The 23056-nt window shown below is 34.2% G+C and overlaps 1 protein-coding gene across 5 annotated transcripts in view; it reads left to right on the forward strand.

Annotated features, from left to right (window-relative positions):
- Nucleotides 1–23056, forward strand: part of SKAP1 (src kinase associated phosphoprotein 1) — a 267533-nt gene that overhangs the window by 16625 nt on the left and 227852 nt on the right. Inside the window, exon 2 of one of the 5 annotated variants that reach the window (XM_073235492.1) lies at nucleotides 19263–19353. The exons of 3 other annotated variants lie outside the window; for them this stretch is intronic. In XM_073235492.1, the coding sequence (XP_073091593.1) occupies nucleotides 19263–19353 (91 nt within the window). Of the gene's footprint in view, nucleotides 1–4408; nucleotides 4455–19262; nucleotides 19354–23056 lie in introns of all 5 variants that reach the window. One more of the 5 variants, XM_036999075.2, reaches the window with a different exon arrangement.

The raw sequence follows: 23056 nt of genomic DNA on the forward strand, positions 1-23056 counted from the left end.
TTGTGTGTAACATAGTGTTTTTACATTACTTCTCAGTTTGAAAAAATGAAAGGTTTACTCTTCTCCTTCTCTCTGTTTACTTGTTAAAATATTTTTTTAAAAATTGGTAAAAACGATTTGAGCTTCATTGCAGGTAAAGCGTAGATGTTAGGTGGGCTGCCCAGATCATTTGAACTCCAGGCATGATCTACTCCCATGGAAGCCCAGACATCTCCTCCAGATGTGGATGATTCTCAAGAAACATGCATTCTCAGGGTCACTTTCCTTTTAGGCTCCCCTGCTTCCACACATGCTCTCTGTCCTGATCATGTAGGCTTAAACTTGTGTTCCCAACTGGGGTGGTTTTGTCTGTCAGGGGACTGGCAACACATAGAGACGTGTTATGTTGTCACGACTGGGAGGGTGCTATTGGCATCTAGTGGGTGGAGGCCAGGGATGCTGCTGAAACTTCCTATAATGCATAGGAAAGCCCCTACAATAAAGAATTATTCAGCCCCACATGTCAGGAGTGCCCAGGTTGAGAAACCTTGGCCTAGACACATCCTTTTCCTCAGTTTCCACAAAAATGTACCCATATGACTCCCCTGTAAGTGTAGAAGACATCACTGGAGATTCAGGGTGTGCAGGGAGTGGGAGGAAGGGTAAACCATCATAGCAGTGGTGTAAACTATTTCACATTGAATATTAGGCATCCTTATTCCTAAATGTCCTTTGCCTCTCCAGTCATCAGCATGCCCTCTGGCCTTTCACCTGATGTAGTTCCCAGTCTATGTGTTCTCACTGGCACTTTTCTCCCCTTTTCCTATTCTGGAGCAAAAACAAAAAAGTTTTTTTCCTCACCTGACCAGACAGTTTAACTATCTGTTTAATTGCTTGAGTTCCCACCAACCCCCACATACAGAGAAACAAATTATTTTTCCAAACAGTGACAATTTTCTCCTTAAGAAGAATTCTAGTGCCAGCTATTAAGATAGTAATATTTTTGCCTCGTTATATAATACTCAAACAATTTTAAAAATAGGAAAAATAAGGTAAGTTTCGAGTTTTACCATCATCTGAGAATCTTAACATATTGACATAACTATCATAGATATAATTTTTTCACGTTATAAACCATTACACCCTACAGAAATTCTATAATTTCTGCTACATTTATTCATATTTATTTCCCCTGTGTTTCCAAGTTCATTGCTTGCTTTCCCGGTTTGTCAGTGCTGCATAATAGGTTAGGTGATTATAACAGATGGCTTTTCAGGTTTGAAGTCTCTGAGTTCCACTGTTTAATTTTACTATCCAGCTTTTACATGGAAGATAGAACAGCTGTGGGCTCAGGAACAGAGTGGTCTTAGCATCCAGAGAGCAAGCTTTCCTGAAGGCTGTTGGCTTTGATAAAATCACTTGTGAGTTACTTAAATTCTCATCTAGGGTCTCCTCCTAGGTATATTACGGGGAAGTAAAGTTTTTATTCACATAATAGGAGCTTTGCTAAAATGTACCCACTAACACATGTTTATATTTACATAAACCAATATTGTAGTTGAGTTGGAATTAATTAAGGTACTGTATTTTATAAATCAGGTATGAGAAGTGTGCTGGGCACTTAGAAAGCTACAGAAAATCTCTCTCCACTGCCCTGTAATAAGCCTCCTTAAACTCATATTCCCTTTAAAATAATTTTTCTTTTCTCGTAACTTTTTGAGTGAACCTCTTCATTCATTGATCCCTCCATCCACTCCCCCCAGATCCCCCAGTGCTTCCTTCCTTTCTTTCTTCCCTCCTTCCCAGTACAGTTGACCCTTGAACAGCATGAGTTTGGACTGTGCAGATCCACTTCTATGCAGATTTTTTTTGGTAAATATATTGGAAAACTTTTTGGAGATTTCTGATAATTTGAAAAAACATTTTCTTTTCTGTAACCTACTTTGTTGTAAGAATATAATATTTAATACATCTAAGATGCAAAATATGTGTTAATTGACTGTTCATGTTGTTGGTAAGGATTCTGGTCAATGGTAGACAATTAGTAGTTAAATTTTGGGGAGTCAAAAGTTATCCCTAGATTTTTTAGTTGCAGAGAGGGTTGGCAGCCCTAAGCCCTACTTTGTTCAAAGGTCTACTGTACTTTATTAAGTATAATTTGCATATGTAAAATGCACTGATCTTAAATGTTACAACTGGATGACTTTAATCTATCTATCTATCTATCTACCTATCTATCTATACACACACACACACACCTGAGTGACTACTACCCAGATCAAGATATAAACATTTCCACACCCAGGAAATCTTCCTTTCTAGTCAGTAACTCTCCCCAGAGGTAACCACTTTCCTGACTTCTATCATCATAAAACTTCGTATTTTTTGTCTGTCTTCAACATAGTATTTTTGAGATTTACCTATGTTGTTCTGCATTTCAGTGTTAGCTTATCCTTTTTGCTAAGTAGTATTCCATTGTGTGAATATTCCACAGTTTGTTTATCCATTTTTCTGATGAAAGGCATTGAGTTGTTCAGTTTGGGGCTATTATGAATACAGCTGCTATGAGCAATCTTGTATAACTTGTTTTGTGAACATAAGCACTCATTTTTCTTGGAAAAATAACTGGGAGTAGAATTACTGAATCATAGGGCAGGTATATGTTTAATTGTATTAGAAGCTCCAAATAGTTTCCCAAAGTGATTGTACTTCCTTTACACTTCTACCAGCAGTGTATGAGAGTTACAGTTGCTCCATATCCTCACTCTCATATCTGTATGTATATTTCAGCTGCAGGACAGTATTTCAAAATTAATTTATTCTCCTACTGATGGATGTTTAGGGTGTTACCAGTTTTTTAAATATTTCCCCAGTGCTGCAGAGAACATACCTGTTTGTGCATCTTTGTGTACATGTGTAATATTTTTATAGGATAGATTCTTAGATGAAATTGAAGATTGCAAAAGTGTTAATCCTAGATTCTTAGTTTGACCAGTTAAACCTTAATCTCAAGTACTGTCTGTGTTTTTGTTTCTGGTTTTTGTTTTCTCTTTTCTGTAAGTATGTAGGTATTGTTGTTTTTCCTCTTACAAGAGGTAGTAGGAGAATTAAAAATATAAACACCACACATTTCTTGGGTCATGGGTCAGAAACAATCAGCAGGTTGAAGTAAACCAGAACCAGAACATGCTGACAATTTCTCTGTTGTAAGCTGACAACTTCCTGCAGGCCAAAACAAAGCTGGTAGGTATGATTTTAGCCTTACCAACAAGTTTACCTCTCAACAAAAGGCAAAACAACATATGCCTTAAGGATTATAATTAATTGCAAGGTCAAAAACTTAATGCAAGGTTTATAACAAGTTCTAAAGAAACTGAAAGTCATTCCCCCACCAACTATGATGTTTTTACTTAACATCATATGAAATATATACAATATTTCATTGAGGCTTCCATAGGGTAGCAAAATTAAACACTGAAGTTTTAGAACTTTGATTTTAGTGAGGTATTAAAAGTGACTGCAGAAATCCAATGGTCTGATATCTTCAGTGTACCCCTGACAAGGAATCAGGAATCTTTTTTGTTCGTTTCTACCAGAAGCTGCCAGTGAGACTTTGTAGAAGATGAGCTAGCAACCAGGCTGATTTCTTCTGTAAAATAGCAATATGTAACTTAAAGGGATAGTTGTGATATTTAATTTTATGTACAGAGTACACAGCTCTGAATCACTGGAATAAATGTCCATAAGCTGCTTGGAAGCTGAGGGAATCTATGTTTTAGGGAAGGTGTGAATTATAATAGGAAGACGTATCTTTGCCACATCTGAGTTTACCTTTTGAACATGGGACTTAAATTGTTGTATATTATTTTTAGTAAAAAATACTGTTTATTGCTATAAGCCCACAGAATAATCCTTCACCACTATCCCTCTTGCCTCTAATCTTTATGTTCAGCCCTCCAAGTTGAAATTCTCCAGTCTCTTCAACTGAACTGAGATGTCTCACCTCAGGACCTTGGCACATGATATTCCTATGTTTGTGCCATTTTTTCCCTCATTCTACCAACTCCCCACCTCTCCCTACCCCCGACATACATGGTTGGCCTGTTACTTTGGGGGTTTCAGATGAAAGGTCAGTTCTCTGAGAGGTCTTCCCTGACTTACCTTCCTCTCTAGACAAGATGCCTCTGCCATGAGCCTGTGCCCCCCTCACTTTTCTTATTATAACTCATATCACAATTTATTCTAATTGTCTTATTTAAGTCTGTATTTTTGCTAGACTGTAAACTCTTAAGATAGAGTTTAAATCTAGTTTACTTGTTCAGTACTTAGCATGCGGTGATACTCAATAAATATTTGTTGAAGAATAAAGGCATTTAGAAAAATGTGGCATTGTTTATGATATGTTTCTGATTTTGGTTTTTTCCTCCAGTGTGAGGACATTTACACCATGTCGTATTGCTCACTACCAGTTGAAGGTAACTACGTGCAGACCCTGTAACATCAGGTATTATATATAAGAGTGCTGTGATATCAGAGGTGCTGGGTTTTGCGGTTGCAGGAGCCTAAGGCATCCTGATGTGGCAGGACATGATGTTTGTATTGGAAGAGTCTTTGCTTTTAAAAAGTTGATTGCTTAATAGAAAACCCACTAGATAGAGTGGTGAGCTTGGTCAAATATGGGAGGTGATATTTTGAGGGACCTTTAAAAATCTCTTTGCCGTTCAGTGGTGAGTAGCCCCTGAGTGGGGCCACTCAGGTACCTTCTGGTCATAATCACTATATGTAGCATTCATCTTCTAAATTGAAAGGCAAATGTATTATATATGGGTCTGTAATTTTCTTTCCTTAATGTATTTATTCAGTTTTGATATCAGGGCTATGCTATCTTCATAAAATGAGTTGAAAAGTGTGCTTGATACTAGATACATAATCCCTTATATAGCCCTTGCTTTGAACTTAGTTGTTTTCTTGGTTATACATTTATTCATCTAGTAAGTTGTGGAGGTTTTTTAGAACAGACTATGAAAAGAAAAAAAGCCTACTGATGAGACAGATGGAAGAGGTTATCTCTGAGTCATTTGATTCCCCTAAGGAGGTGACATGTGCAGGTGAAGGAACAAGTGCTTAAATTAACATGTGAACTCCTGAAGTGTTTTGAAAGGAAGCCTTTCAGAAAAGTAACCTGCAGTGAACCTTAAAAAGTGAAGTCATAATAAAAATATCAAATTGCTCTTAATGACATCATTGGGGGATAATTATAACCTGTTGATTCCCTTTTAACAATTTTAGTATTATATATTTAATACTGTACAGCATAGTTCACTTATAAGAATTTAGTAAGGAAAACCGAAGTTCAAAATAATATGTATATTTAATCATCTATAAGAATAAAGTATACACCTTAACCATCCATCTCCCATAGGATCTTCTTTCCTTCCCACTTTCTCTTTGCTCAGTTGGCCTCCTTTCCTGTTCACAACTATGAACCAGCTCAGCCCTTCACCAGTGAGCAAAATGAAGATGAGCATGAAAAAATCAAAGTCTGTCCAAATTATGAGTGTTATTACCTTATGCTTGTAGAGTGATTTTTTATTTTACTTTTTTTCATACTGCAAAACACGTTATTTTGGAACATTTAGAAAATATAGAAAAATATAAAGAAAATGATAAAAATGGTTTATTATTGCACTATCTAAAGATGACCATTGTTAATATTTTGATGTTGATCACAGTACCTGAGTGGCCTATAGGAAGGACTCAGTAAAGATGGGGTTAATGAATGAATTTAACCTAGTCTCTTCCCCTGACTTTTTTTTTTTACAAGATATTAAGATTATGCCATATATCACTTTTTAAAAATTAATACTTTATTTTTCAGAAAAGTTTAAAGTTTACTGAAAAATTGAGCAATTAGTACAGAGTCCCCTATATCACCTTTCCCTCTTTCTCCTATAATTAACATTACTGATATATTTTATGATTAATGAACCAATACTGATAAAGTCCATAGTTTATTCTGTTTTTCTTAGTTTTTTACCTAATGTCCTTTTTTCTGTTCTAGGATCGTACCCAGGATTCCTCACTTAATTTAGTTTCCTTAGACTCCTCTTGGCTGTGACAGTTCTCAAACTTTCCTTATTTTTGATGACCCAAACAGTTTTGAGGAGTAGTGGTCAATTATTTTGTAGAATACCCTGAAATTAGAATATTTATGATGTTTTTCTCATCATCAGAGTAGGGCTATGAATTTTGGGGAGAAATATCAGAAGAGCAAAGAGCCATTCTCATCACATGTCAAGGGTTTATTATATACTGTCAACACGGTTTATGACTGTTGGTGTTGACCTTGATCACCTGGCTGATGTAGTTTGCCAGGCTTCTCCACTGTAAAGTTACTCTTTATTTCCCACTTCAATACTGTATTCTTTGGAAAGAAATCTCTATGTGAAGCCCATACTTAAGGGGTGGGAGTTATTCCTCTCTCTTTAAAGTTGAGTATCTACGTAAATTATTTGGAATTCTGCACTGGAGATTTGTCTGTTTACTCCATTTATTAATTTATTCAGTTACTTGTTTATGTCAATATGGACTCATGAATGCTTCTTTGATACTTTGAGTTATAATCCAGTATTACTTTGTTTTGTTCAATTGTTCCAGCTTTGGCCATTGGGAGCTCTTGCTTTGTTTCTGTGTTCCTTTTGATATGTCCCATCAGTGTGTATGTGTGTGTGTCTGTGAGTGTTTAGGGCAAACCCCTACTTTCTGGCACTATAAGATGCTCCAGGCTCATCTTGTGTATCTCCTGCCCCAGTCCTAGAACCAGTCATCTCTCCCAGGAGTCTTTCTTCCTTTTATTGAAGATTGGTATTAGAAACCAAAATCTAGGCACTAGGTGTGCTCATTGTTACTGGGATGTTATTTCCTTCAGGCCATCTCAATGGACAAGGCAAAGAAATGTATGTGTGTATAACAACTATTTATATATAATTCTATATATATCAATATAATATTCTATATATAATATTCATATATATATAATTCTTATATGTATAATTCTATATATAATCATTTTTATGTGTACATAGTTAAGCATGAGTTCTCACTGATGTCTTCAGTTCTAATTCATCCTATACTCCTCTCCTTGCTGTACTTACTACTTGCTCCTCTCCCTTCCATTCCAACAGTGAGAAATCTGGCTCAAACCATTCACCATCCATTTATTGTTTGATTAGGATATACATGTATAGCAGTGTAAGAATTGCTAACCCATACACCTATAGGAAGCAACATTGGTTACTGGAGTCCAGTATTTATGTGCCAGTTCCTTTTGCTTTTAGTCTTATAGACTGTACTCATTTACAAAGTTACTTAGGTCAGCACCTTTTCTCCATCGCCTTCAATGAGGTTATTTCATATATTTGTAATACAATTAGATTATGTTGTTATAGTCTGCATTCTTTCCTGAGATTCCCCCAACCTCCTAAATGATTTTTTGAAATATGTAGAAATTTAGGCTCACTCTTTGTGTTGTAAAGTTTTACAGGTTTTGACAAATACATACTGTCATATATGTATGATTAAAATATCATAGTTTCACTGCCCTAAAAATCCCTTCTGTTTCACCTATTCATTCCCCAACCCCAACTCCTCTTGAACCCCTTGCCAACCACTGCTCTTTTCACTGTCTCTGTTATGTGCTTTTTCCAGAATGTCATATAATTGGGATTATACAATATGTAGCCTTTTCAGATTGGCTTCTTTCACATAGTAATGTGCATTTAAAGTTCCCTCATGTCTTTTCATGGCTTGATAGCCCATTTCTTGCTACTGCTGAATAGTATTCCACTGTCTGGATGTACCAGTTTATCCATTCACCAAGTGACAGACATCTTGGTTGCTTCCATGTTTTGGCAATTATGGATAAAGCTGCAATAGCCATATGTGTGCAGGTTTTTGTGTGGACTTAAGTTTTCAACTCAATTAGGTAAATACTTAGGAGTGTGATTGCTGGGTCTTATGGTAAGACTCTGTTTAGCTTTGTAAGAAACTGCCAAACTCTCTTCCAAAGTAGCTATATCATTTTACATTCCCATCAGCAATGAATGAGAGGTCCTCTTGCTTCACGTCCTTGCCAGCCTTTAGTACTGTCTTTTTTTTCTTTCAAATTTAGCTCTTCTAATAGACATGCAGTGATTTCTTATTGATATTTTGATTTTCAGTTCCCCAATGGCTGTATGATGCTGAGCATCTTTTCATATGTTTGTTATCTGTGTATCTTCTTCAGTGAAGTGTCTGTTAAGATCTTCTGTCCATTTTTAAATTGAGTTGTTTTGTTTTCTTATTGTCGAGTTTTAAGTGTTCTTTGTATATTTTGGATACAAGTCCTTTATCAGATAAGTGTTTTGCAAAGATTTTATACCAATCTGTGGCTTGTCTTTTTATTCTCTTTAACATTGTCTTTTGCAGAGCAAAAGTTTTCCATTTTAATGAAGTTTAACCTATTAATTATTTCTTTTATGGATCATGCTTTTGGTGTTGTATCTAAAAACTCATTATCAAATCCAAGGGCACCTATATTTTCTCCTGTTATCTTCTAAGGTTTGATAGTTCTGCATTTTACTTTAGGTCTATGATCCACTTTGAGTTAATTTTTGTGAATGGCATAAAGATCTGTGTCATTCATTTTTTTAAAAATATGAATGTCCAGTTGTTCCTGAACCATTAATTAAAAAGACTATCCTCTCTTCATTGAGTTGCCTTTGCTCCTTTGTCAAAGGTGAGTTGACAGTGTTCATGTGGACCTATCTCTAGGCTCTCTGTTCTGTTCCATTTATCTATGTTATGTTTATGTTCTTTGAACAATACCACTGTTTTGATCAGCATTGCAGTAAGTCTCTAAGTGGAGTAATATGAGCCTCCAACTTTTTCCGGATCGTCTTCCTTCTCCTTTTCCAGTATTGTGTTAAAAATAGGCTGAGAGAATTTTTGAATTCCTTTTTTAATTGACTATATTTTTAATATAGTCATGAATATATTTTTAAATGACTATATAATATTTCATTAATGAATCTATGATATATATAACTAATAACCAGTGTTAAGAGGAAAAATCTCAGAACATCTGATATCTTATTTTTATAAATGAAGATGAAAAGGTCATGTTAGAGAATAAAAACTGAAAGTGTATTGTTTTTCAAGTATTTTTAAATGACTGTATAATATTTCATTAATGAATCTATGATATATATAACTAATAACCAGTGTTAAGAGGAAAAATCTCAGAACATCTGATATCTTATTTTTATAATGAAGATGAAAAGGTCGTGTTAGCAGAGAATAAAAACTGAAAGTGTATTGTTTTTCAAGTAATTAAAATTTCCTTCCTTATAGCAATTTCTTTATTTACCAAATTTTCTGCAATGAACAGCAATACCTACCTTTTTCATTAGAGGGAAAGGTGAAAAATGTTTGTGTGTATTCTTGAAAGTCTGAGAAATATCTTTTTCTTCCTCCCCCCCCCAATCTATCTAAATACTTTAATAGTTGTTATTCAAATGTGGATTAACCATAATTTATTTACATATAATGATATTACCACATTAATATACTAGGAGGACCACTACAGGGTATTGATTAAAAGCTCAGGCTGTGGAGCCAGACTGCCTGCATTTGTATCTTGGCTGCACCGCTTGTTAGGTGTGTAACCTAGAAGTAAGTTTCTTAAGTGTAGTTTTCTTATACAGGAGGTGGGAGAATAATATCTACCTCATAGGTAGCCCAAGGAGTCCTGGTGTGGCATGAATTGTTGTTTATATTAGAAAAGATTCTGTTTTTAAAAGGTTGATCATATAACAGAAAGCCCATCAGGTAGAGTGGTGAGCTTGGTTAAATAAGGGAGGCAATATGTTGAGGGACCTTTTAAAGTCCCTTGTTCAGTGCTGAGTAGTGCATTTTGAGCAAACCTGTTCAGGCATCTTCAGATCACATTCACTATGAAGAGCATCATCTTCTAAACTGAAGGGCAAATATATTTTGTATTGGTCTGTAATTTTTCCCCTTTACTATCTTTATCAAATTTTGGTATTGGAGTTATGCAGTCTTTATAAAACAAGTTGGAAAGTGTTTGCTGTATATTCTGTTAAGAGTTTGTGTTAAGACTGATATTATTTCTACCTGGAATGTTTGATAGAATTCACATGTGAAATCATCTGGTCCTGACCTTTCATTCTGGAAAGGTTTTTTAAAACTATGCATCTCATTTCTTTTATAGATATAGGGCTATTTGGATTTTGTATTTCATCTTGTGGACATTTTGGTAAGTTGTGCTTTTCAAGGAATCTGTCAGTTTAAATCGTCAAATTTATTAGAAAAAAGATGTTCATAACATTCTCCTATTATTCTTGTAACTTTTTAAGATTTTTCATAATATCCCTTCTTCATTCCTGATACTGGTAATTTGTATTTTCTCATTTTTCCTTTAATGAATCTTTTTTTTCTCTCTTTTTTTTCTTTTGTTATCATTAATCTACAATTACATGCAGAACATTATGTTTACTAGGACTTTAATGAATCTTGATAAACCTATTAGGGATTTATCAAATTTATTGGTCTTTTAAAAGAACCACCCAATGTCTTTCCTGCTTTCTATTAAATTGATTTTTGCTCGTATCTTTATTATTTTCTTTTTTCTACTTGGGGTTTATTTTGCTTTTTTTCCCCCTCATTTCTTAAAGTGAAAACAAATCATTGATTTTTTTTGAGATTATTATTTTTTTAATTAAGGTATCATTGATAAACACTCTTATGAAGGTTTTACAAGAAAAACAATGTGGTTACTACATTCACCCTTATTTATCAAGTCCCCCCATACCCCATTGCAGTCACTGTCCATCAGTGTAGTAAGATGGAATATTATTCAGCCATAAAAAGAAAAGAAATCCCACCATTTGCAACAACATGGATGGAGCTACTTGTCCCTACTTGTCTACTCTATGCTGCACTGTCTTCCCTGTGACCCCACACACACCATGTGCACTAATCATGCAGATCATTGATTTTTAAACCTTTCTTCTCTGACACAGGCATTTAAAAGCTATAGTTCTCTTAAGTGTGGGAGGCAACAAATCCTAAAAAATTTGGATATGCTGTATTTTATAATCATTCAGTTTGAAATCGTATTTTTTTATTAAGGTATCATTGACATACAATCTTATGATGGTTTCACATAAACAACATTGTAGTTTCAACATTCACCCATATTATCAAGTCCTCACAATCTTCACTGCAGTCACTGTCTATCGGTAGTAAGATGCTATAGAATCATTACTTGTCTTCTCTGTTACTGTACTGCCTTCCTGTGACCTACCTATATTGTGATTGTGAATTATAGTGCCTCTTAATCCCCTTCTCCCTCCCTCTCCACCCATCCTCTCCAGCCCCTCCCCTTTGGTAACCACTAGTCCCTTCTTGGAGTCTGTGAGTCTGCTGCTGTTTTGTTCCTTCAGTTTTGCTTTGTTTTTATACTCCACAAATGAGTGAAGTCATTTGGTACTTGTCTTTCTCTGCCTTCACTGAGCATAATACCTTCTAGTTCCATCCATGTTGTTGCAAATGGTGGTATTTCTTTTCTTTTTATGGTTGAATAATATTCCATTGTGTATATGTACCACATCTTCTTTATCCATTCATCTACCAATGGACACTTAGGTTGCCTCCATATCTTGGCTATTGTAAATAGTGCTGTGATAAACATAGGGGTGCATATGCCTTTTTGAATCTTGGATATTGTTTTCTTCTGGTAAATTCCTAGGGGTAGAATTACTGGAGGTCAAATGGTAAATTTTACTGGTAAAATTACGATTTTTAGTTTTTTGAGGAACCTCCATATTGTTTTCCACAATGGTTGAGCCAATTTACATTGCCACCAACAGTGTAGGTGCATCCTTTTGTCTGCATCCTCACTAACATTTGTTGTTTATTGTCTGTTGGATATTGGCCCACCTAACTGGTGTGAGGTGATATCTCATTGTGGTTTTAATTTGCATTTCCCTGATTATTAGCAATATGGAGCATCTTTTCATGTGCCTGTTGCTATCCAAATTTCTTCTTTGGAGAAATATCTGTTCAGATCACCTGCCCATTTTTTAATTGGATTATTTGTTTTTTGGCTGTTGAGGTATGAGTTCTTTATATATTTTGGATGTTAACTCCTATTGGATAAGTTGTTTATGAATATATTCTCCCATACTGTAGGCGGCCTTTTTGTTCTGCTGATGGTGCCCTTTACTATACAGAAGCTTTTTAGTTTAATGTAGTCCCACTTGTTCATTTTTTATTTTGTTTCCCTTGCCTGAGGAGATGAGTTCAGGAAAAAGTTGCTCATGTTTATTATATTCAAGAGATTTTTACCTTTGTTTTCTTCTAAGAGTTTTACGGTTTCATGACTTACATTCAGGTATTTGATCCATTTTAAGTTTACTTTTGTGTATGAAGTTACACAATAATCCAGTTTCATTCTCTTACATGTAGCTGCCCAGTTTTCTCAGCCCCAGGTATTGAAGAGGCTGTCTTTTCCCCAATGTATATTCATGGCTCCTTTATTGTATATTAATTGGCCATATATGTGTGGGTTTACTTCTGGGCTGTCTATTTTGTTCCATTGATCTGTGGGTCTGTTCTTGTGCTAGTACCAAATTGTTTTAATTACTCTGACTTTGTAGAAGTCAGAAGAATCCTTAGCTTGAAGTTAAGGAGCATAATCCCCCCAGCTTTGTTATTCTTTCTCAGGATTGCTTTGGCTATTCAGGGTCTTTTGTGGTTCCATATCAATTTTAGAATTATTTGTTCTAGTTTGTTGAAGAATGTTGTTGGTATTTTGATAGGGATTGCATTGAATCTGTAGATTGCTTTAGGCAGCATGGCCATTTTGACAGTATTGATTATTCCTTTCCATGAGCATGGAATGTATTTTCATTTATTGGTGTCTTCTTTAATTTATCTTATGAGTCTCTTATAGTTTTCAGAAGTCTTTCACCTCCAGTTTGAAATAGTTTATTCAAAGAAGAATATTTTTTCCTTGGTTTACTCTTTTCCAAATTACTGAGGATTTTAGATATCTTATTGTTACTTCTTTCTAAGTTAATTCTTTTGTGGTCAGGGAACATGCTCTGTAAAGTTTTAGACTTTGGGCATTTATTAAGACTTACTTTATGGCCTAGAGTAAGGTATATCTTGGTGAACATCCATGTGAACTTAAAAAAATGTATATTCTGCAGTTGTTTGTTGTTGTATTCTATGGATGTCATTAGGTCAAAGTGGTTTATAGTGTTGTTCAGGTCCTCTATCTCCTTACTGATTATTTGTCTATTTGTTCTATTTGTTTCTTAGAGAGGTAGTAAAACCCTCAACTATGATTGTGGATGTGTCTTTTTCTCATTTTAGTTCTGTTGGAGTTTGGTTTAAGTATTTTGAAGCTCTGTTACTATGTGCATGCACATCTTGTGATTGTTATACCTTCCTTATTGCTTGGCTTGTTTATCATTATGAAATATCACTCTTAATCTCTGGTAATACTCCCTTTCTTGAAGTCTACTTTGTCTGATGTTAATAAAGCTTTTCCAGCTTCCTTATCCTTACTGTTCACATACTGTGTCATATTTATTCTTTTATTTTCAGTCTATCTGTGTCTTTATATTTGAAGCATGTCTCTTGTAGACAGTGTATAATGGACCTTGCATTTTATTCAGCAAGACATTCTTTGCCTTTTAATTTAGATCTTAATTTACATCTAATATAGCTATTATTATGGATGGATTTGGGGTCTACCATTTATTTGTTTTCTAATTGTCACATTTTTTTGGTTGCACTTGCCTTTTAAAAAATGAATCAAATATTTTTTAATATTCCAATTTAATTTCTTTTCTTCTAACTGCACTTCTTTGCTTGTGAGTGCTGCTCCAATGGTTGCCATATACTCCTTAACCTATCAGTGTCTACTCAGAGTTAATATCATACCACTGAAATGGTTTTGCTTACTCCTCCATGCTCTGTTCTTTTGTTGTCATATATTTTACTTGTACATATGTGATAAACTACATATTTATCTGTGCTTTAAATTGCCAGTTATCTGTTGAAGAAATTAAGAAGAAGAGGAAGTGATAATGTCTTCTATTTAACAACATACTTAGCATTTTGGTGCACTTGTTGACATGAGTTTCTCAGTTCCCTTTAGATTTCTTTTATCGCAGGTTTCCTAGAAAAAAAATTTTCAATTTCTATTTACCTGAAAAATGTCTTTATTTTGCCTTCACATTTTGACGACTATTGTCACTGGATATACAATCCTAGGTTGACATGTTTTCTTTTTTCTTTCAGCACTTATAAATATATCTTCTAGCCTCCATCATTTTTGATGAAAAGTCCACTCTCATTCCTATCATTACTCTCTTATATATAAAGGGCCATTTTCTCTGACTTCTTTGAAATTTTTCTATCTTTGTTTTTCAGCAGTTTGCCTATAATCTGCCTATGTTTAGTTCTCTTTATATTTATCATACTTGAGATCCACTGAACTTCTTGAGTCTGTAAATTGTTATTTTTCACCAAACTTGGAAAATTTTTAGCTAGTATTGCTTCTGGTACATTTTCTGCCCTGTTCTCTTTTTGCTCTTCTGGGACTCCAAATGCGTATAAGTTATGGCAAATGATGTTGTCCCACAGTCACTAAACTTTGCCTAAGGGTAGTCCCCAGCCACTCTACACCACATAGACTGGGTATACCCTTAGGTGAAAAGCTGTAGATAAATAAGTATCTCTGCAGTTCCTTTTTTTTCAAGAATCAAATCCCTGCCAATTTCAGCCTGCTTTTGGCTACTATTTTTTTAAATAGTTTTTAAAAATATTTTGCCACGTTGACAATTCTTACCTATGGAAAAGTTAGTCCAACACAAGCTATTCTATTACTATTCTATTCTATAGCTGTTGATTTTAAAAATATTTATCTTCTATTGGGGATCAACAGAGGTGAGGCTTAGAACCTCACCCGGCCTGTTTTGAGAGAAATCTTCTGCATCCGTGGATGTTTTGTTGCCCTTGTCTAGCTTGGATTAATACTTAATCTATAGGCACACACCTGATCATCTACATTTGCTCTCCTACAACACTAAACTATGTTTTCTACCTTTATCTTGCATCTACCTACCACTTCAGCATTTTACTAAAAATAAAAAAATAATCATAATAAGGGAGAAATGTGGGATTCACATATAAATCAAGTATAAAAATCAAACGAATAATCATATTTGACCTGATTGTTTATAGTTCATGATGCGTGATCCAAACCAAAAGTTTCTGTGATATGACTGTCCTTGTACTGTTCACCATGTAAGAACTTATTCACTATGTAAGAACTTGTTCACCATGTAAGAACTTGTTCGTTATGCTTCAGAAGATTGGAGACTGTTGAGAAGTAGGCTTGGGATTGATTAATGATTGTGCATTGAGTCCCCTATACAGAATTTTATTGTTATTAACAACCATTTGATCAATAAATTTGAGATGCCCTCTCAAAAAATAAATAAATAAATAAATAAAAAATATTTATCTTCTGGCTATCCTACTGAATTCTTATAATTCCTAAAAGTTTTCCAAGTTTATAGTTTTAAGCTTACATGTATTTGCCTAAAATATCTGCATGCAATGACAATTTTTTTCCTTCTTGGGCTTCTTTTTGTCGGAACTTCAAGAACAGTGTTAATTGATAGTGGGAATAGCTGGTGAACTAATCTTGTTTAATGATAATGACTTTAGTTTTTTAGCCATAAATATGATGCTGATTTGTGATATACACATATCCCTTGGGTTAAGAAGATAATAATTTTACTTCTACTTAGTACAGTTTTGTCTCAAATAGATAATAAATATCATCAGATGAGATTTTTGTCATTTATCAAGATGCTTGTTCAGGTATCTCTTTTAACCTATTAAAATATATAAATTTATCAATAATACTGAAACATCTTTATATTCCCAGGATAAACATTTTGTTATTCTTTTAATATACTGTTAGGTTTGATCTACTAGTACTTTATTTAGATTTTTGTATCTGTATTAGCTTCAGACTGATTCCTTTTTGTGCTCTTTTAGAACTGGGGTTATGCTAGCTTATACCAAATGATTTAAGAAGTTTTCTCTCTTTTTCTATGTGCTGGGATAATTTGTACAGAATGAGAATTATTTACTACTCAAAAGTTTGAAAGATATCTATAAAACCATATGGATTCGAACTTAAAAAAAAAAAAATGTTTGCCAACCTCTTCTTTCCCCTTAGTAATTAGCCTGTTCCGGATTCAGATTTTCCATTCCTCAATTCAGTTTTAGAAATTTATGTATTTCTCAGAAACTGTTTCATTGGGAGTTTTCAAATTTTTTGCATAACATTTTGTTTACTAGTATAAATAAAATAATCTTTATTTCTGAAAATTATCTTTTAAAGGGAAAAAAATGATACCCACTATAATAAACTTCAAGTTGTACATAAAAGCATAAAGAAGAACATTAACTTGAAATCTCACCAATTTTATGAACTATTTCACTGTACTTTAAAATTTCTCTAGTTTTTGTTGCTCCCTTTTATTGTTTTATTTGTATATATATATAGAAAGAATGAAAATGAATGCAATAAGCTCCAAATTCAAGAATTTTGTTACTCCCTTTTATTGTTTTATTTCCTTGATTGCATTTGCTAAGAGTTTATCAATTTATTGGGTTTCCCTCTCACCTGTGAAAAATCCCAGCTTTTACATATCTTTAGCATTTATACACTTTTTTCACTACTTTTAAGTTCAGTGAGTTTTGAACCACCAAGTTATGTAATGGAACCCTTTTCAAAATTAAAATCTTATGTGAAATCCCTGTATAAGTAGATAAAACCAAGCACTTGTGATTAAAGCAAAGGGGAGTGAGTAGCAGGAAGGAATTTCCCAGAGTCCCACTCACTTGACCTCCCCCTTTTCTTCCTTATCAGACGGTTATGACTCCAGAGAGCACTGTTAGGCAACCACTGTTCTGATTTATAAATTCATCTTTTTTATCTTTATTGTTTTCTTCCTCCTGTTTTCCATAGGCTTATTTATTGCTCTTTTCTGATTTCTTGAGTTTGGAGCTTATTGCATTCATTTTCATTCTTTTTTATTTAATACTGGAAATACTTAACTATAAATTTGTCACTCTGTACAATGCTGGTCATATCTTATAATATTTTATACATGCTATTTTCTCAATAGGTGGTAATTATAGTTTTGAGTTTCCTCTGTGACTCTTGATATATGTAGGAGTATGTTTTCAATGCCTAAGCATGGATGGATTTGTTTACTCTTTTTAATATTAAGTTCTGGTTTTATTTCATTGGGGTCAATTAAAATAAGGATATTTCAAACTTTGAGTTTTTAAGAATTATTGAAGTTTATTTGTAATCCAGCGTTTAATCAAGTTTTATAATTTTCCATGCCAGTTGTGAACGGTGTGTTCTATTTTAGGTTGCAGTTATATTATATCTATTATTAGTTAAGTAATGATTCAATCCTATTATCTGTCTTACTAATTATATTAAGTCCTCTGTATCTGTACTATCCAGTGTAGTAACCTCTCTCCACATGTGGCTATTGAACACTGAAATGTGACCAGTCTGAACTGATATGTGTTAAGTATAAAATGCACACCAGGTTTTGGAGATCTAATACAAAAAAGGTAAAACATCTCAATGATAATATTTATATTGATTATATATTGAAATAATAAAATTTTGGATCTATTGGGTTAAATAAACAAATTAATTTTATCTTTTTAGGGGTTACTTTTTGAAATAAGGCTACTAGAAAATTTAAAATTACATGTGTAGCTGGTATTTTATTTCTATTGGACATAACTGCTTTATATAATTTTATGTTTTTGTCTGCTTGAACTATCAAGTGACATTACAATTTTTTTTTTTTAGTAATTTGTCAAAATTTTCATTGTATATATTTTAGTACTATGCTATTTGGCACCTAACAGGTCATTTCTATTGTGGATTGTAGCTTATATAAAATAAAATGATTCTGTTGGCCTGTTTGGGTTTCTACTTTGATGTGAATTATTGCTATTCTTGATTTTTAAGAAAACTTGTCTAGTGCGTTTTGCATCCCTTTGTTCTTTTAACCTCAGCATTGTTTTGTTTTAGGTATCTTTTAAATTGTGGTTAAATTAATTTTATCTTTTGACGTAGTCTGAAATTCTTTGCTTTAAAGAGGGGACTCCATCTCTAGCATCTTACCATGCGGATAGACAGTGACTGCAATGGGGGTGTTGAGGACTTGATAATATAGGTGAATGTTGAGATCACACTGTTGTTTATGTGGAACCTTGATAAGACTGTATATCAATGATACTTTAATTTAAAAAAAAGAGAGGACTCTAACTTTTTACAGTTATTGTCATCAGTGATATATCATCTTATGAGTTTTATTTTTTTATGCTACCTTGTTTCTCTTTATTTTATATTGAATATTTGGAAAAACCTTTTATTGTACTTTTATTACATTAGCATTTTGAAAAATCAGAGCTAAAACCATTTCTTCAATTATTACTGCCAAGGATGAAATATTATCCATTGGCCCTATATAAATGAGGAATTTAACAGTTTTTCTTTTTCTCTGTTACTTTCCTAACTGGGATTCAGGTGACTATTTTATTTGTTTATACTGAGTCTCTTCTTAATTAAGAATTAGTATTATATTTTTTATACGTTTTAAACCATACCATGGTTATTTAGATTTAACTTATTTTGCTGTTTTTAATCTCATTACCACCTCTTTTTCTCTGTTAATCAGAGTGTATTCTTGAATAGGTTTTCTTCAGAAAAAAATGTAGGTGGTAGTCATTCAGAGCCACAGCTTTTTTTTTTTTTGGTATCATTAATCTACAATTACATGAGGAACATTATGTTTACTAGACTCCCCCCTTCACCAAGTCCCCCCTACATACCCCATTAGTCACTGTCCATCAGCGTAGTGAGATGCTGTAAAATCACTACTTGTCTTCTCTGTGTTGCACAGCCCTCCCCGTGCCTCCCCTACATTATACATGCTAATTGTAAGGCCCCCTTTCTTCTTCCCCCCACTTCTCCCTCCCTTCCCACCCATCCTCCCCAGTCCCTTTCTCTTTGGTAACTGTTAGTTCATTCTTGGGTTCTGTGATTGTGCTGCTGTTTTGTTCCTTCAGTTTTTCTTTGTTCTTATACTCCACAGATGAGTGAAATCATTTGGTACTTGTCTTTCTCCACCTGGCTTATTTCAGTGAGCATAATACCCTCTAGCTCCATCCATGTTGTTGCAAATGGTAAGATGTTTTCTTCTTATGGCTGAATTATTCCATTGTATATATGTACCACATCTTCTTTATCCATTCATCTACTGATGGACACTTAGGTTGCTTCCATTTCTTGGCTATTGTAAATAGTACTGTGATAAACATAGGGGTGCATCTCTCTTTTTCAAATTGGGCTGCTGCATTCTTAGGGTAAATTCCCAGAAGTGGGATTCCTGGGTCAAATGGTATTTCTATTTTGAGCTTTTTGAGAAACCTCCATACTGCTTTGCACAATGGTTGAACTAATTTACATTCCCACCAGCAGTGTAGGAGGGTTCCCCTTTCTCTACAACCTCGCTAACATTTGTTGTTGTTTGTCTTTTGGATGGCAGCGATCCTTACTGGTGTGAGGTGATATCTCATTGTGGTTTTAATTTGCGTTTCTCTGATGACTAGTGATGTGGAGCATCTTTTTAATTGGATTGTTCACTTTTTGTTTGTTGAGGTGTGTGAGCTCTTTATATATTTTGTATGTCAACCCTTTATCGGATCTGTCATTTATGAATATATTCTCCCATACTGTAGGAGATGCCTTTTTGTTCTATTGATTGTGTCCTTTGCTGTACAGAAACTTTTCAGCTTGATATAGTCCCACTTGTTCATTTTTGCTTTTGTTTCCCTTGCCCGGAGAGATATGTTCATGAAGAAGTTGCTCATGTTTATGTCCAAGAGATTTTTGCCCATGTTTTATTCTAAGAGTTTTATGGTTTCATGGCTTACATTCAGGTCTCAGAGCCACAGCTTTTTAAAAAATTTTTCTGGTCTTCTGTGTAACCAACAGCTTGTCCATGTTTAGAATTCTTGAGCACAGTATTTTTCCTTTAAAACTCTGTAAAACTTTCACCTTCTGATGCTTATTTAGTGGAGAGGCCATTTTGACTCTAGTTTTGTAGGCAGCTTATTTTTTCTGTTTGGGTGCTTGAAGGATTTTTATTTTCCTTGAATTATGAAAGTTCAGAAAGATATGTGTAGATGTTTATCTATCTATCTATCTATCTATCTATCTATCTATCTATCTATCTATCTAATAGCTTCATTAAGATACAATTTGTATACCATACAACCCACCCATTTAAAGTATACAGTTCAGTGGCTCTTAGTATAGTCAGAGTTGTGCTGACTCTACACAATCATTACTTAAACTGCTTAGCCTTCACCCCCCAATCCCCTTCCCTCCCCCAGCCCTAGGCATCCACTAACCTATTTTTTGTTTGTATAGATTTGCCTATTCTGCCCACTTCATGTAAGCGTATTGTACAATATGTGGTCCTTCTGACTGGTTTCTTTTGCTTAGCATAATGATATCAGAGAACCATCCATACTGTAGCATGGATCAGCATTTCATTTCTTTTTACTGAATAATATTCCATTGTGTAAATATATTACATTGTATTTATCCATTCATCAGTTAATGGACATTTGCATTGTTTCCACATACTGACTATTAAGAAGAATGCTGCTATAAACATTTGTGTACAAGATTTGGTTTGTTTTCATTTCTCTTGGGTATTTATCTAGTAGTGGAATTGCAAGGTCATATGGTAACTCTCTGTGAAACCTTTTAAGGAGCTGCCATACTGTTTTACAAAGTGGTGGCACCATTTTACATGCACACCAAATGTATGAATGTCCCAATTTCTCTACATCTTCAATAACACTCACTGTTGTCTGTCTTTTTGACAGTAGCCATACTAGTTAGTGGGTGTGAAGTGGATCTAATTGTGGTTTTGATTTGCATTTTCCTGATGACAATTGATTTTGAGCATTTTTTTTTCATGTGTTTGTTGATCATTTGTATAACCTCTTTGGATATATAACTGTTTATTCAGATCCTTCGGTCATTTTTAAATTGGGTTGTCTTTTTATTATTGAATTGTAAGAGTTCTTCATATATTCTACCTCTAAGTCTTTTATAAGCTATATAATTTTCCCCTTCTGTGGGTTGTCTTTTCACTTTCTTGATGGCCTTCTTTGAACACAATTGTTTTTAATTTTTGATGTCCTGTTTATTTTTTCTTTGTTGCTTGTTCTTTTGGCATCATATCTAAGAAACTATTACCTAATCCAAGGTCACAAGGGTTTAGGCCTGTTTTCTTCTAAAAGTTTTATAGTTTTAGCTTTTATATTTAAGTCTTTCATCCATTTTGAGTCAATTTTTGTTTATTGTGTGAGGTAAGGGTCCAACTTCATTCTTTTGCATACAGACATTCAGTTGTTCCAGCACCACTTGCTGAAAAAAAAGTATTTTTCCCACTGAATTGTTTTGACATCCTTTTAAAAAATGTATTAATTATAAAGGTGAGGGATATTTCTAAATTCTCAGTGTTCCTCTGATCTATGTGTCTATCTTTATGCCGGTATCATATTGTCTTGATTACTATAGCTTTATTATAAGTTTTGGAATCAGAGAATGTGAATCCTCCAAATTTGTTCTTCTTTTTCAAAATTGTTTTGGCTAATCTGGGTCCCTTGAATTTCCAAATGAATTTTAGGATCAGCTTGTTAATTTCTGTAAAAAACAATCTGTGACTTTTATAGGTATTGCATTGACTCTTTTTTAGAAAATTTATTTATTAAGGTATTATTGATATACAATCTTATGAAGGTTTCACATAAGCAACGCTGTTGTTACTACATTCACCATATTGAGTCTCCCCCCAACTCCATTGTAGTCACTGTCCTTCAGCATAGTAGGATGCCATAAAGTCACTACTTATCTTCTCTGCTCTATACTGCCTTCCCCATAATGTAGGTCCCCCCTACATTATGTGTGTTAATCATAATGCCCCTCAATCTCTTTCTCCCTCCCTCCCCACCCCCTTCCCTTTGGTAACTGCTAGTCCCTTCTTGGAGTCTGTGGGTCTGCTGCTGTTTTCTTCCTTCAGTTTTGTTTTGCTGTTATACTCCACAAATGAGTGAAATCATTTGGTACTTGTCTTTCTCCGCCTGGCTTATTTCATTGAGTGTAATTCCCTCTAGCTCCATCATTTTGTTGCAAATGGTAGAATTTGTTTTCTTCTTATGGCTGAATAATATTCCATTGGGTACATGTACCACATCTTCTTTATACATTCATCTACTGATGGACACTTAGGTGCTTCCATTTCTTGGCTATTGCAAACAGTGCTGCAATAAACATAGGGGTGCCTATGTCTTTTTGAATCTTGGATCTTGTTTTCTTCGTGTAAATTCCTAGGAGTGTAATTCCTGGGTCAAATGGTATTTCTATTTTTAGTTTTTTGAGGAACCTCCATATTGCTTTCCACAGTGGTTGAGCTAATTTACATTTCCACGAACAGTATTGCTAGTATTTCTGGCAATTGTAATCATTGTAGGTGTATTTGTCTTTGAAAATTTGTGGGTGTTCCCTACCACCACCAATTTCTTTCAATATATCATGATTTGTTTCATATATATATTTCTATCATGTCCCTACTTTGTAATATATGGTCACATTAATTGCAGTTTCCTTTTCTTGGACACATTTTTCTTTTCCATGTGGGTTCCCTCCCTTGGTCCATTGCCATTTTCATTGATGATCCATCTGCTGATTAATTCTTCTTTGAATCCCTGCCCTTTTTGTTCTTGATTTTGCACTTCAGCTCTATTTTTCATTTCAGCTCTATTTATTGGTATTTCCTTCTTGCTTCTGTTGGCCTGTGACCTTCTGTGA

Source organism: Manis javanica, chromosome 4 (assembly GCF_040802235.1).
Source record: "Manis javanica isolate MJ-LG chromosome 4, MJ_LKY, whole genome shotgun sequence".
NCBI classification, from domain to species: domain Eukaryota; kingdom Metazoa; phylum Chordata; class Mammalia; order Pholidota; family Manidae; genus Manis; species Manis javanica.